Source organism: Oncorhynchus keta, chromosome 22, assembly GCF_023373465.1.
Source record: "Oncorhynchus keta strain PuntledgeMale-10-30-2019 chromosome 22, Oket_V2, whole genome shotgun sequence".
In the NCBI taxonomy this organism is placed as follows: Eukaryota; Metazoa; Chordata; class Actinopteri; order Salmoniformes; family Salmonidae; genus Oncorhynchus; species Oncorhynchus keta.
Window position 1 is genome coordinate 20,181,832 of NC_068442.1, and position 16,836 is coordinate 20,198,667.

A 16,836-nucleotide genomic window follows, 5' to 3' on the forward strand; every position below is an offset into this window, starting at 1 on the left:
TCATCTTATGCTACTCAAATATAAGTAATATACACTTTTCTAAACTAATCCAATTTGTTACTTGGATTTATTTATTGCAGTCTTTACTGAAATGGTTTAAATGCTATATGTAGTCTCATAGTCTACCCAAGCCAACAGTCAATCTGAATACAAGTTGCTGGTGACAATCATTTTTTTACAATGTTGAATATCCCCACTCTGGCTGGATTCCAATAGGAATTACACATCACTTTTCAAGCCAGTATAATGTGACTTGCAGGCCTGATGTTTCTTGTAAACCATGAGTTTCAGGCCACTGTAATAGGATACAACTAGTGATGTTATGTTTTACAGCAGCTAACTTTGAAACAGTGTGCTGATGCCTGTATCACTTTAGCAGAAGTATGTCATCAGTGACGTCGGAAGCTTAGCTTGATCACTTGCTTTTTCAAACCCTGTGTTGCTAAATGCGAGATCTCACTGATTTTGCTGTGGTTCCGGTGCTTTCTTTGATTAAGCTGCTTTCAAACACCAACCTCTACTGGATACCGTGCTTATAAATAGAATTAGGATTTTGTACATGTAATTTCACCTGACCAATGGTTTAGCAGGCAGAGTAGGGAAATATGGAACATTCAGTGATGTGATGGAATAAGGTGTAATCCCATTGAAGGCACACCATTTTTTAAATGTGAAACCACACTTTCTGCACTATTCTTCAAATAAGTTGTTTTATGTACACTGAACAAAACTATAAATGCAACATGTAAAGTGTTGCTCCCATGTTTCATATGGAAAAAAAGCTAATTTCTTTAAAATTTTGGGTACATATTTGCTTACATCCCTGTTAGCGAGCATTTATCCGTTCCTTCTCCATTACACAGGTGCACTTTGTGCTGGGGACAATTAAAGGCCATTCTAAAATGTGGATTTTTTTTCACACAATATAATGCCACAGATATCTCAGGTTTTGAGTGAGCATGTAATTGGCTGACTGCAGGAATGTCCACCAGAACTGCTGCCAGAGAACTTACCATAATCTGCCGCCAATGTCGTTTTAGAGAATTTGGCATTACGTCCAACCAGCCTCACAACCGCAGACAACATGTTTGGCATCAAGTGGGCGAGCGGATTTTTGATGTCAAGATTAGGAACTGACAGCCCCATGGTAGCTGTGTGGTTATGGTATGAACAGGCATAAGCTACAGACAATGAACACAATTGGATTTATTGAAGGCAATTTGAATGAACAGAGATACCATGATGTTGTGCCATTTATCTTCTGCCATCAACTGTTTCAGCATGATAATGTACTACCCCATTTCACAAGGCCTGCAGTTTGTCTATGGTCGGCACATTCACCAGAAATGTGTACGACAGCGCATTCCAGTTCCTGCCAATATCCAACAACTTCGCACAGCCATCGAAGAGGAGTGGGACAACATTCCACAGGCCACAATCAACAACCTGATCAACTCTATGTGAAGGAGATGTGTCTTGCTGCACGAGGCAAATTGTGGTCAAAGCAGATACTGACTGGTTTTCTGATCCACGGCCCTACATATTTTGTTAAGGTATCTGTGACCAACAGTTGCATATCTATATCCCCAGTCATGTGAAATCCATAGATTCGGGCCTAATGAATTTATTTCAATTAACTGATTTCCTTATATCAACTGTAACTTGAAATTGTTGCATGTTGTATTTATATTTTTGTTATTTTTTAAATAATGGCAAATATTCTGTTTTTGATAGCAAACTTGAAGGTGAAAAAGGAAAGCATGATGTAAGATGCAAACCTGGTAATCCAACTGACTGTAGTCTATTACAGCAAACGTCTTACTGCAGGCCATGAAGCTTTGGTAAAATCAGTGGAGAAAAAAATAAACTCTGTTAATCACGTTACTATTTATTGCTGACCAGCAGATGTCACTAATGTGCATTGTGAACAGATAATGAAGCACAGTGTAATGAACCCATTTTAAATACAATTGGCTGGAAAGCTTCAAAGTTCAGAAAACTTTGTTTCCTCAATCACTAGGTAAAGATAGGCACTCAAAACAAGGCCGTATGAAATACATATTGTGTTGAAGAATTACAGTTTAATGATGACATATTCACTTGGGATCTCACTTGGTGAAGGACACAGAACTGGAAATAGATGAAATCAAAAATGGATGAATGTTCAGTCCCTAACAAATACAGTCACAGGTGGTAACTCTGATAATGTAACACTGAAAAGTGTGTGGACCTGTATAGACACTGGGCCAGTGTTAAATGTAACACTGTGTTTTTTTTATTTTTAAATTTGACCTTTATTTATCCAGGTTTTTTCTCATTGAGATAACATCTCTTTTCCAAGAGAGACCTGGTCCAATAGCAGCAGGGGGAACAATGTTTCAGACAAAACAACATACATACACTAACACAACATGAAACAAAACTATAAACACACATACAGTACAACAATTACATTGTACATTAAAAACACAAACGTCTTGACTAAAAACAGCTGTCCTAAAGACAATTACACTCTTCTATGATATATACATCCATCAAGTGTTTAAACTCCACCAACGAAACTAAATCATCACATTTTAAAATGTTCATGACAGAATTCCAGGACCACGGTGCTAAGTAACTAAAACTATTTCTACCATGTCCTGTTCTAATTTTTGGTTCTGTTAGAAGCAAATCAGAATGGGACCGTAATTGATATTTATTTACTGACCTGACTAAAAAAGAACAGAGATAAAATAGCATTTTACCCAATAATGGCCTTATAAATCAGTGTATACCAGTGTTTAACCCTACACAAGGTCAATGATGACCAGCCAACAGCGCTGTAGAGATCACAATGATGTGTTAGACGTTTCTGATTGGTAATGAACCTGAGGGCTGCAGGATACACTGAATCAAGTGCTCTCAGGGTAGTTGATTCATGCTGAGGCCTGCATATATATAAAATCACTCAAATCTAAAACCGACAGCAATGTAAATCGTACCAGCTCCTTCCTGGCCTCAAAAGAAAAACAAGCCTTATGCCGGTGATAAAATCCTATTTTCAGCTTGAGCTTCCTTATCAAGTTCTCTACATGCACAGTGAAGCTCAGCTTATCAGTGTTGATTTACCACTGGAGAATTTGCTGTGTACCAAAACTATTGCTGATGGTGAACCTGAACAATCGAAATAAAGTCCAATGTAGAGCTAAGCCCCGATTAGTGGCTAGATTATAGCCAGATGAGAGGTGTGTCTCCCGTAGTATGCTTACCGTTTTCCCGGTAAAAAAACATTTTCAGAAGGGCATTTGAAAACAATAACCTAGCAAATTACATTGGTTGTCCCTCAACTAATAAAGCATAATATTGCGCAAGCCTTTTTACAAGCATTTGAAAGCGGTTGCAGATGTGCAAGATCAGGAATAGGCCTTGGTCATCTCCTTGGTCAGTGTGCGAAGCTGCGCAGTTTGACTAGGCTACTGATATTGCCGGGGGGTTGCTCAGCATGCATCAGTTGTCTCAGAAGATGAGAGGTATTTTCAGAAGGTAAAAAAGAAAGTAAAATGCTAACGGTTTCATCAGTTTCTGACAGATGCTACATTTGGATCGGTTAGGGGTCCCATGGACCCATCCACTCATATCTTAAACATTTGATCAGGGGACTGATGGGAATCGGTGAATGTTACAACCCTAGAAGATAGTAGCAGGGCTTTGGACGCAGCCGTGATGGTGATTCGGACAGCTTGCTTTAGTAAGAAGGTATAAAGTTGAGTTTTGTGAAAATTGCGTTTGTCACTCCAGGCTGATGGGCACGGACATTCATATTGGAATGCAGCCTTGGAGCAGGTACTCCATATGTGGGCCCAGAGACACCCGCACTGGAAAGTACACGATCGGCAAGGAACTCCACATATGGACATTGAACCGTGACCATGCCAAGTTGCTCACCTGCATCCAATCTTTATTAGCCACAAGCCCGCCTCACTCACCTGAATCCAATTGCTTCATCAACCACCGTTAAAGTATTTAAACAGCATCCATCTTCACGCCTTTGTACTTCTGGCTGACAAACAGGCAGTAGTTGAGAAGCCATTAAACTGCCACAGCGAGTCACCCGCTAGACACACTGCACAATGGCGGGCCAGGTCAACTTTGGTCTACGACTGGGTGGCTGGCCTATCCATCAACTGCACCCTCCAGGCTTCCTTCACAATGGTTGGCTTATGGCCGGGGTTTGTCCTGCCAGCAGGCTCAGCGCAGACACAGTTGACAACTTGGGGCTAACCCTGCTGTTATGGGGGAGGGGGCAGGGTCAGCCCCCAGTTGTGCCCCGACTACCATCCATGCCAAAAACCTTATACCAAACTCCATCAACTATTGCCCCTTCTGACATGTTTGTTTACCTTTGGCTCCCCGCAGGACGAAGCCGAATCCTTCGTTTTCTTTCTTCTGCAGCATAGCATTCTTCTCCTCTATGATGTAATCACTGGAGAGCAGAGAGGAGAGGGACAGCAGGTAAGAGTCTCAGAGAAGAGACAGGAGGGAATGAAGGAGAGAGCAGAGAGCCAGGGATGGTAGAGAAAAGGATGGGAGAAGATGGAGATGGACAACGAGAAATAGGGGAGGAGGGGGTGGCGACGAGGGTGCAGTAAAACCTTTAAAATTGTTGCATGTTGTGTTTAATTTTGTATAGTGTATAAAAATCTCATTACTAATGAGTGTTGTCACGTGTGTGTGTGTGTGTGTGTGTGTGTGTATGTGTGTTTCAATTCACACCACACAATTCAATGTTCAAACACAACAGCATCTATTCCCAGCGACATTCTAGCACTGTTACCACACAGTAAACGCACCATCATGTCCCAATCTCAGCAACACCAATATTCTGTTGACTGACCGTCAGATTCCACTGCTGACACCAGGCAGCCCATACAGTTAGTGAATTGAACACTAGACACACTGGCATGGGAGACCTGGAGTTCAGTTGTGTGTTAGCTGTTAGTTACACCAACTGCCCAGCCACTTACCCAGGGTAGACAGAGCCCCTGCTGATGGGGCATGGAGACCCCTGAAAAACCCTCCTGTGTCAGGGATCAGAGGTTTCAGAGATACAATTTAACTAGAGGACTTGCTTAATATACAGTGTGCAAAGCTGTCATCAAGGCAAAGGGAGGCTACTTTGAAGAATCTAAAATATACTTTGATTTAACACTTTTTTGGTTACTACATGATTCCATATGTGTTATTTCATAGTTTTGATGTCTTCACTATTATTATACAATGTAGAACATAGCAAGAATAAATAAAAACACTTGAATGAGTAGATGTGTCCATACCTTTGACTGGTACTGTATGTGTGTGTGTGTGTGTGTGTGTGTGTGTGTGTGTGTGTGTGTGTGTGTGTGTGTGTGTGTGTGTGTGTGTGTGTGTGTGTGTGTGTGTGTGTGTGTATATAGGGAGTTTACAAATACAGTTCAACATCTTTCTCTCCTCCCCCTCCTCTTAGCCTACATCCTTTTATATCCAACCAGCTCTAAACTTTTCCCCTTCATAGCTACAGAATAGCTTTGTTTCTGTTCAACCAATCATGCTCTGAATTGCGCAATTCTATTCTATGAACTCCTATTTAGTTAGATACAGTACTACTCCGGTATTTAAAAAAATATTCTTTACATTCATATTCAGATTAGCATCCAATGTAGGACAATCATGTTCAATAACGTAATTACAGTCTAACACGTAATAATGTTCCATAAAGTAGCCATTCACAGTATAATGCTAAAGACTTCCATTCAAGAGCTTTGACATTCTATCCAATTCAGAGCCACCTCTGCTGCCTTAGCTCTCACACACTCTTCATGATTCACTCTGTAATCATTGTACGTAGTAAGGTGGATAATCTCAGGGTCTCTCTCTCTCTCTCTCTCTCTCTCTCTCTCTCTCTCTCTCTCTCTCTCTCTCTCTCTCTCTCTCTCTCTCTCTCTCTCTCTCTCTCTCTCTCTCTCTCTCTCTCTCTCTCTCTCTCTCTCTCTCTCTCTCTCTCTCTCTCTCTCTCTCTCTCTCTCTCTCTCTCTCTCTCTCTCTCTCTCTCTCTCTCTCTCTCTCTCTCTCTCTCTCTCTCTCTCTCTCTCTCTCTCTCTCTCTCTCTCTCTCTCTCTCTCTCTCTCTCTCTCTCTCTCTCTCTCTCTCTCTCTCTCTCTCTCTCTCTCTCTCTAAAGCTGAGGGGAAACAACACTCTGATAATGAGCACCTCTCTCCCGACAAGCTGACTCTGACATTTAGAGTGAATTTACATCAGAACACAGTCCTATAGCATATAGTGTTCTGCTGTCCTCACTCCCAGCCTACACATCTGATTTACCTGAGAGTGAGCACTCACACTCTCCTTTATTACTGATTGATGTCACAGGCAGTACAATTCAGAGAGAGGGGACAAAGGACGAGAGGGAGAGAGACACTCACCCACACACGCATACACAAAGGGAAAGTTTCAATAATCCAAGTTTTATATGAGGTCTGGGTGGGACTCATGCAAGTAGAATGCACTGACACTGTCTCACCCCTAGATGACAGCAGCATCACATCACATAGTGTGTGTGTGTGTGTCTTACCTGTATGAGGAGAGGTTGTCATAGGATCCCACAGTGTAGTGTCTGAACAGTCTCTTTGTGCGGTCCTCTCTTGTCTCTGTAAAACAAAGCAATACACTGTCAGTGTGTGTGTGTGGTCTTGCTTGGGCCCTGTCACTGCTTGAGTGCATTTATAATACTCCCCCCCCCACACACACACACATACTGCTACCCTGCTAGAGTTCTTAATTGTGTGTGTGTTGTCAGACTATCTTGTGAGTTAATTACATTTTTGTTTCTTGACATTCCCTCCACCCTGTCTGTCTGAGTCAGTGACAGCTGCCAGCTTTGTCCACCACAAGTTTCTCAACGCTAACTCACAGAAATACCAAACAAACCTCTCTCTGTCTCCACACTCCAAGCTCCATCACCTCCACTCTTCTCTATTACTCTATCCATCTCTCTCTATCCCCCTCTTGACCCTTTCTCCACTCATATCCCCATTACCCCTCTTGTCATTCTCTTCCTGATTCCAGTCTACGCCCCTCCATCATTCTCTATACCCCTTTCAAACCTTCTCTCCTTCACTCTGCATCAATCTTTCTACCTCTCTATCCCCCTGTCTCTATCCCCCTTTATCCACTCCCACTCTCCATTCCTCTCTCTCCACTCACACTCTCTCTCCACTCCCACTCTCTATTCCTCTCTCTCCACTCCCACTCTCTCTCCACTCCCACTCTCTATTCCTCTCTCTACACTCCCACTCTCTATTCCTCTCTCCACTCCCACTCTCTATCCACCTCTCTCCACTCCCACTCTCTATTCCTCTCTCTCCACTCACACTCTCTCTCCACTCCCACTCTCTATTCCTCTCTCTCCACTCCCACTCTCTCTCCACTCCCACTCTCTATTCCTCTCTCTACACTCCCACTCTCTATTCCTCTCTCCACTCCCAGTCTCTATTCCTCACTCTCCACTCCCACTCTCTATCCACCTCTCTCCACCCCCACTCTCTATCCACCTCTCTCCACTCCCACTCTCTATCCACCTCTCTCCACTCCCACTCTCTATCCACCTTTCTCCACTCCCACTCTCTATTCCCCTCTCTCCACTCCCACTCTCTATTCCTCTCTCTCCACTCCCACTCTCTATCCACCTCTCTCCACTCCCACTCTCTATCCACCTCTCTCCACTCCCACTCTCTATCCACCTCTCTCCACTCCCACTCTCTATCCACCTTTCTCCACTCTCACTCTCTATCCACCTTTCTCCACTCCCACTCTCTATCCACCTTTCTCCACTCTCACTCTCTATCGCTCTCTCTCCACTCCCACTCTCTATCCATCTCCTCTACTCTCTATCCCTCTCCTCTACTCTCTATCCACCTTTCTCCACTCTCACTCTCTATCGCTCTCTCTCCACTCCCACTCTCTATCCATCTCCTCTACTCTCTATCCCTCTCCTCTACTCTCTATCCCTCTCCTCTCCGCTACTCTCTCTCTAATAGCGTTGTTGTCTCCATAAGGAGTTAATGGATACATGTCCACTGGCCTGACTCTCATTACAAATGCATAGACTTCCCCTTTCCCCTCCTCTCCCCTCTTTCACATGGCAAAAACTCACACGCATGTATATAATCAGAATACGGAATACAACAAATACCGGGCACTGATCTAGAACCCATGCCCCGCTGCTCTCATATCCAACCAGTCATAGCCCCTAAACTCTCTGTTTAGCAACGTAACCACTCAGACAGTCAGATAGTCAGCCAGAGAAGCTGCTGGAACTGGATTGGCTGTAACCCACAGGGCAGGAAGAGGAGTTAAGAAGCAGAGGACTAGGCTGAGCAGGGATAGGATGAGATGCCTATACTAACACACAGACAGTCGATAGGGGAGACAGGCGTCTACTAGAACACTCTGTCCGTATTCCTTCCTCCTTCTCTCTTCACCCCCTTCCACCCTCTGCCCTACAGTCCTACAGTGACAGTGTGATGTGGGTTAACGGGAGAAGTTAGGTTGTAGTGGTTGAGGGTGGGGGAGAAGGTCAAAGATGAGTCAGAACTTATACAGGGCTGGGTACTGGACGGCAGCAGTGGTGGAAAAAGTACTCAATTGTCATACTTGAGTAAATGTAAAGATACCTTAATAGAAAATGACTCAAGTGAAAGTCACCCAGTGAAATACTATCTTAGTAAACAGTCTCATGTAAAAGTAAATGCATCAAATTCCTTATATTAAGGACAGACAGGGCCATACTCCAACATTCAGACATCATTTACAAATGCATCATTTGTATTTATTGATTCTGCCAGATCCGAGGCAGAAGTGAGGACAACTCGTTATATTGATAAGTGTGTGAGTTGGACCACATTGCTGTCCTGCCTGAGCATTTGTAACTAGTACTTTTGGGTGTCAGGGAAAATGTATGGTAGTAAAAAGCACACATTTTCTTTAGGAATGTAGTGGAGTAAAAGTAGTCAAAAATATAAATATTAAAGAACAGAAGTTTGTGAGGGTCTGAGGGGCAAAGCTGGATTTCTTTAGCCTCCTGAGTCTTCTTTACCACACCATCTGTGTGGATGGACTATTTCAGGTTGTCAGTGATATGTACGCTTTTGAACTTGAAGTTTTTCACCCTCTCCACTGCGCCCTAGTCGATGTGATTGGGGGCATGCTGTCTCTGCAGTCTCCAGAAGTCCACGATGAGCTCCTTAGTTTTGTTGACGATAAGGGAGAGATTATTTTCCTGACACCATTCCGCCAGGACCCTCACCTCCCTCCTGTAGGCTGTCTCATTGTTGGCAATCAGGCCTACCACTGTTGTGTCGTCAGCAAACTTGATGATTGAGTTGGAGATATGTGTGGCAGCGCAGTCATGGGTGAACAGGGAGTACATGAGGGGGCTGAGCACGCACCCTTGTGGGGACCCTGTGTTGAGGATCAGCGTAGCAGAGGTGTTCCCTACATTCACCACCTGGGGTCGGCCCGTCAGGAAGTCCAGGACCCAGGCAGTGGTTCAGATCCAGGGCTCGCGCTGGATCTGATGTGCTTGGAGGGCACTATGGTGTTGAAGGCTGAGCTGTAGTCGATGAACAGCATTCTTATATAGGTGTTCCTCTTGTTCTGATGGGATAGGGCAGTGTGATTGTGGATAATCCATGGATCTATTGGGGTGGTATCCAAATTGTAGTGTCTATGTTGTTGGGTAAGGTGGAGGTGATATGATCCTTAACCCATAAGAGCCTAAGCCCTGTCTAAATTCAAGACTTTTAATAACATTCACTACATGGAACAACAAATAGTCCCCCCTAAAGGAACCTTGTTTGTCCTATCTCAGAGATTTTTGAAAAATAAGGAAATATTTAGTTATTATATATATATATATATTCTACATGTATTTAACCCGTTATTGTTGGCACTAAAGAGTCTTCATTTATACAGTACCAGTCAAAAGTTTGGACACACCTACTCATTCATGGGTTTTTCTTTATTTGGACTATTTTCTACATTGTAGAATAATAGTGAAGAGATCAAAACAATGAAATAACACATATGGAATGAGTGTGTGCAAAACTTTGGACTGGTACTAATACAGATGAAGACTCATGTAGTAACAAAAGAATTGTTAAACAAATCAAAATATATTTGAGATTCTTCAAAGCAGCCACCCTTTGCCTTGATGACGGCTTTGCACGCTCTTGACATTCTCTCAACCAGCTTCACGAGGTAGTCACCTGGAACGCATTTCAATTAACAGGTGTGCCTTGTTAATTTGTGGAATTTCTTTCCTTCTTAATGCATTTGAGCCAATCAGTTGTGTTGTGACAAGGTAGGGGAGTGTACAGATGATAGCCCTATTTGGTAAAAGACCAAGTCCATATTATGGCAAGAACAGCTCAAATAAGCAAAGAGAAATGACAGTTCATCATGACTTTAAGACATGAAGGTCAGTCAATATGGAACATTTCAAGAACTTTAAATGTTTCTTCAAGTGCATTTGCAAAAACCATCAAGATCTATGATGAAACTGGTTTTCATGAGGACCGCCACAGGAAAGTAAGACCCAGAGTTACCTCTGCTGCAGGGGATAAGTTCATTAGTTACCAGCCTCAGAAATTGCAGCCCAAATAAATGCTTCACAGTGTTGAAGTAGCAGACACATCTCAATATCAACTGTTCAGAGGAGACTGTGTGAATCAGGTCTTCATGGTCAAATTTCTACAAGGAAACCACTACTAAAGGACACCAATAAGAAGACAATTGCTTGAGCCAAGAAACCCAAGCAATGGACATTAGGCCAGTGGGAATCTGTCCTTTGGTTTGATGAGTCCAAATTTGACCGCAGTGTCTTAGTGAGAAGCAGAGTAGGTGCACGGATGATCTCCGAATGTGTAGTTCCCACCGTGAAGCATGGAGGAGGAGGTGTGATGGTGTAGGGGTGTTTTGCTGATGACACTATCTGTGATTTACTTAGCATTCAAGGTACACTTAACCACCATGGCTACCATAGCACTCTTTAGCGATACAACATCCCATCTGGTTTGCGCTTAATGGGACTTTGGTTTTCAACAGGACAATGACCCAACACACCTCCAGGCTGTGTAAGGGCTATTTGACCAAGAAGGAGAGTGATGGAGTGCTGCATCAGATGACCTGGCCTCCACAATCGCCCGACCTCAACCCAATTGAGATGAGTTGGACCGCAGAGTGAAGGAATAGCAGGAAAAGCAACCAACAAGTGCTCAGCATATGTGGGAACTCCTTGAAGATGGTTGGAAAAGCGTGCTAAGCGTGTGCAACGCTGTCATCAAGTCAAAGGGTGGCTACTTTGAAGAATCTAAAATATATTTGGATTTTTTTAACACTTTTTTGGTTACTACATGATTCCATATGTGTTATGTCATAGTTTTGATATCTTCACTATTATTCAACAATGCAGAAAATAGTAAAAATAAAGAAAAACCCTTGAATGAGTAGGTGTCCAAACTTTTGACTGGTACTGTATATATATATATATATATATATACACACACATACACACACACACACACACACACACACACACACACACACACACACACACACACACACACACACACACACACACACACACACACACACACACACACACACACACACACACACACACACACACACACACACACACACACACACACACACACACACACACACATGATCAAAAGTATGTGCACACCTACCTGTTGAACATCTCATTCCAAAATCATGGGCATTAATATGGAGTAGGTCCCCCCTTTGCTGCTATAACAGCATCCACTCTTCTGCTCAGGCTTTCCAATAGATGTTGGAACATGCTTCCATTCAGCCATGAGCATTAGTGAGGTCGGGCACAGAATCGTCAAGAATATCATGGTCTGCTGTAGCATTAATATTTCCCTTCACTGGAACTAAGGGGCCTAGTCCAAAACCACGAAAAACAGCCCCAGACCATTATTGTTCCTCCACTAAACTTTACAGTTTGCACTATGCATTGGGGCAGGTAGCGTTCTCCTGGCATTTGCTAAAACAGATAGCTTGAGCCATTGCATTGTTCAGAGAGGTTCATTTGGGTTCATTAAGAAGTAGCTTTACAAAGAGATTGCGTTAAGAGGGATTTGGTTGGAGGGTGGTTCTGTTCAGACTTAAGATTGTGCATCTGTGGCTGGCAAGCAGAAACAGACAGCATACTACATACACACATTATTAAAATTCAGTTTTCTGTGAAAGCTAAGCAAATAACTGAAAAAGACAGGAAATTCAAATGTGCTCCTCAACATAAACTGTATCCTAAATAACACGTACTGTGGAATGTGTGTGTGTGTGTGTGTGTGTGCCCACGTAGCCCTGCTTCTCTCTAGACAGGATGCAAGAGCTGTTCTGTCCTTGTTTGAAGGGCGCAAGCCGCTTCACCTCCATTAACACACACACATGTACCCCTCACACACACCACCCTCCACACCGCTTCAGCTCCATTAACACACACACATGTACCCCTCACACACACCACCCTCCACACCGCTTCAGCTCCATTAACACACACACATCTACCCCTCACACACACCACCCTCCACACCGCTTCAGCTCCATTAACACACACACATGTACCCCTCACACACACCACCCTCCACACCGCTTCAGCTCCATTAACACACACACATGTACCCCTCACACACACCACCCTCCACACCGCTTCAGCTCCATTAACACACACACATGTACCCCTCACACACACCACCCTCCACACCGCTTCACCTCCATTAACACACACACATGTACCCCTCACACACACCACCCTCCACACCGCTTCACCTCCATTAACACACACACATGTACCCCTCACACACACCACCCTCCACACCGCTTCACCTCCATTAACACACACACATGTACCCCTCACACACACCACCCTCCACACCGCTTTACATCCTCAGTTTCTGTGTTTCTCTGTTCGCCAGATATTTTCTGCTTCCTCACTCTCCAGTTGTAAGCCAGTAACATGGCCAGCTGGCTGAATCACCTTGCTGACCTCCAGCTCACACAACAAGCACAGCTAAACGGCACCTGCTTAAACACACTCGCCTCTGGCACACACCTGACCTCACGTAGCGCGCGCGCGCACACACACACACACACACACACACACACACACACACACACACACACACACACACACACACACACACACACACACACACACACACACACACACACACACACACACACACACACACACACACACACACACACACAGTCTGAGGAACATCGCCAACACCCACCCAACGCTTACCCCAGGCCCAGATCACACTCCTACCCCCTACCCACTACTGTAGGTCCCCTAAGAAGTTGGGATAGTACACTCAGTAGGATCCCTTACCAAAGGGGATAGTACACTCAGTAGGATCCCTTACCAAAGGGGATAGTACACTCAGTAGGATCCCTTACCAAAGGGGATAGTACACTCAGTAGGATCCCTTACCAAAGGGGATGATACACTCAGTAGGATCCCTTACCAAAGGGGATGATACACTCAGTATTTCTAAGCAGAATAGATATGGTCATGTATACGTGGGTCAGTATGAACCCAAACCTCTCCTCTCGTTTCCTCTCTATCTGCTACAGACAGCCTCCAAAGAGACACACTGTAATGAGAACATGATACAATCACCCTTCATTTTCTCATTTTCTTTTTGTCTCACATGCTCCTGTCTTTAACGTGTTTTTGACACAGTGGCCTCACTTAAGACTGGCCCATTTCCTTACAGAGAAGAGCGTGAGAAAAGAGAGGGAGAAAAGAGAGGGAGAAAAGAGAGTCCGCTTATCCTTACAGAAAGAAACACACTGTACCTTTAGTCTTTAGAATTAACTTTAGAATCAGAATAATTGAGGTTGTAATAGGATAAAGTTAGAGACGGTCAGAGAGGGGAGGGGTAAGGGAAGGGACATGGGACAAAAGATAAAGTACAAAGAGAATGTACAAAAGGAAAGAACAAAAAGCAGGATCTGTATTATTTTAAACACGTACGTACATGTACAGTTTTAGCCTGGCTGTGTGTCTGGTAATCTTTTTACAGTTACTACGACAACAGATAGACCATGTGAACCCCAGGTGTTTCTCTATCTGTCACTGCAAATTATTGTGTGAAAGTAAAAACTTGTAAAAGTGTGGTTAGTAAGTTCAGGAGTTCAGGAGGAGAGAATAGGAGGAGGGAGATATGCAAAGAGAGGGAAAGGGAGAGAATGGAAAGAACAAGTAAAAAAATTACAATGAACAAAAAATCTCCAAAACAACTGTGGCGGCTTATGGTAGAGAAATTAACTTTAATTTATCTGGCAACAGCTCTGGTGGACATTCCTGCAGTCAGCATTCTTGAGACATCTGTGGTATTGTGTTGTGTGACAAAATTGCACATTTTAGAGTGGCCTTTTATTGTCCCCAGGACAAGGTGCACCTGTGATTATTGTGCATATGAAACATTTCTGGGATCTTTTATTTCAGCTCATGAAACATGTGACCAACACTTTACATGTTGAATTTCTATTTTTGTTCAGTGTAAATAACAGATGAAGAAATGGAAAATAAAGTGCAGGAGATCAATAGAAGTTATGGGAGAAACGGAGGAGGGTTGAACACTGTGAGATGGCAGTTATTTCATTCAGCCAGTCAAGGTTGTCAAATCATTTGACTCTACACCAAGACTGACTGTCATTTCACAGAGAGAGCGAGTGAGAGCGAGAGAGAGAGCATCTGAGGAAAAGTAGAGAGAGAGAGTTCAGTCAGTCGGTCAGTCAGTCTAAACCCAGCAAGCCTTTTTATATTTGAACAGGCAGGGTGATGTGTTGCTTTGATCAATGCAGAGGCTCAGCCTGACAAAGATACTGCCAGTACAGTAAGGTTTGTTAATAGAACACAACTGGGAGAGATCCGTTAAAAACCAACACAGTTCATTACCACTACCATAGGCAAAGGAAGATAGGGCAACAGTGAACCTATTATTTACAGTAGGCCTGTCGTTTACCCAAAATGAAAACCCCACCCACCCTGTATGGTCAAGCTAGCTAATTCAAGCACTCCGGAGGTATTTGAAAGTATTTCATGTAAATGTTTGACGCAGGTCTGGTTAAGAGCTGTACATATCCCACTTACCCTGGTAACGGCCATGACACATAGAGTAGGACTGTTCCGCCTTGACCAAGGTTACTATCCCATCTATTCTACTGCAGAGAACTGGCAGGTCTGACACTAATACAGGGCAACAATCCATCCCCCAGCTCCTACTACCTATCTATGACTCTACACTCTACTATCCACACTGCTCCCTACCGTCCATCACTAACTCCTGCATTCCTATCACCACTGTTCCCTCCTATCACCACACCCCCTGATGCTGCCGGAGGGCAGGTCACATCCAGCTGTCACTTCTTCAAATCCACATTCATGTTGTCCCAAAAGCGCTTCATGGATGCTGTCAAGGAAAATGATACAGAAGCAATTCCACTTGGATTCCTTATGAATACCTGTCTCCATCTTCTCAGTGTGTATCTGAGTCCATCTCTCCTGTCCTTAAGCTGTCCGTCCTTCTTTCCTTCGCTCTCTAGTCATGTGGCCAGTTATTTCCCTCTCTGTATTGCTCCCTCACATATACCTCTCCCTTTCTCTCTCCTCAAGTCTCTCAGTCTGAGTGTGTGTGACTGTGTGTGACTGTGTGTGACTGTGTGTGTCTAAAAATACCTTGGTTCTCTCTGAGGAGGCATTGAATAATTCAGTAAAATCCAGACAACAACTACTGTACAACATGTACATCTACCACATCATCAGTAGCACAATAGCCATTAAGTCACTGTAAAGCACACACACACACACATACAAAGGGTTGTACTGGGGCTGGGGGAGAGTATGATTAGTCATGCGAGGCCTATCTCTGCCACCTGCTCTGCTGTTAGAGGACAAACCTGTGTGTGTGTGTGTGTGTGTGTGTGTGTGTGTGTGTGTGTGTGTGTGTGTGTGTGTGTGTGTGTGTGTGTGTGTGTGTGTGTGTGTGTGTGTGTGTGTGTGTGTGTGTGTGTGTGTGTGTGTGTGTGTGTGTGTGTGTGTGTGTGTGTGTGCGCGTGTGTGCGCATGTGTGTCAACTTGGCAGATGTGCCAAACACAATGTAGGCAATCTCAGTGGGTTTTCTGGTGCACGCAAACACACACATATTCAGGCAGCATGTGTTTGGCGTCTGTAGTGTGTGGAACCATGACAGTATGAATTGGAATTGGCTTTTGTCATCCAGTTTAGTCACCCAGTGTGTTGATGTGTGTGCTGATGTGTGTGTGTGTCACCCTATGTGCTCCTTGTCAAAAGTGATTTGTCTTTGCTCCACAGTGTGGCCTGATGGACTATTTGGACAATGAATCAAAGCACTCTCTCTCTCTCTCTCTCTCTCTCTCTCTCTCTCTCTCTCTCTCTCTCTCTCTCTCTCCCTCTCTCTCCCTCTCTCTGCAATATTTGTTTTAGCAGTATCCACGGTTTTTACAAAGTTAGGGTGGAAGAGGGCAGAGTAACTTTCCTGGGGTTTGGAAGGTGTGGTGTGCGGAATGGCTTCTCAGCCTAGCGCGGAGAAGACGCTGTGGATTCAGGTGTGTTCCTGAGAATGGAGTTAAGGTGGAGGAGGTTCTGCTTGCAGTCGGTGAACAGGGAGGATCTGAGTTTATACATTCTGCTTCTAGAATGAACAAAGCTGTGGTTGTGTTCATGAAAAGGGCTAATTTGGTTGGTAGGCTAATT

The 16,836-nt window shown here is 43.9% G+C and overlaps 1 protein-coding gene across 1 annotated transcript in view; it reads right to left on the bottom strand.

Moving 5' to 3' along the window:
- LOC118401147 (SH3 and multiple ankyrin repeat domains protein 3-like) overlaps window positions 1-16,836 on the bottom strand; it is a 96,477-nt gene that overhangs the window by 29,927 nt on the left and 49,714 nt on the right. The window contains 2 exon segments of the mRNA XM_035798421.2: window positions 4,383-4,465; window positions 6,591-6,666. Of these exon segments, the coding sequence (XP_035654314.2) occupies window positions 4,383-4,465; window positions 6,591-6,666 (159 nt within the window).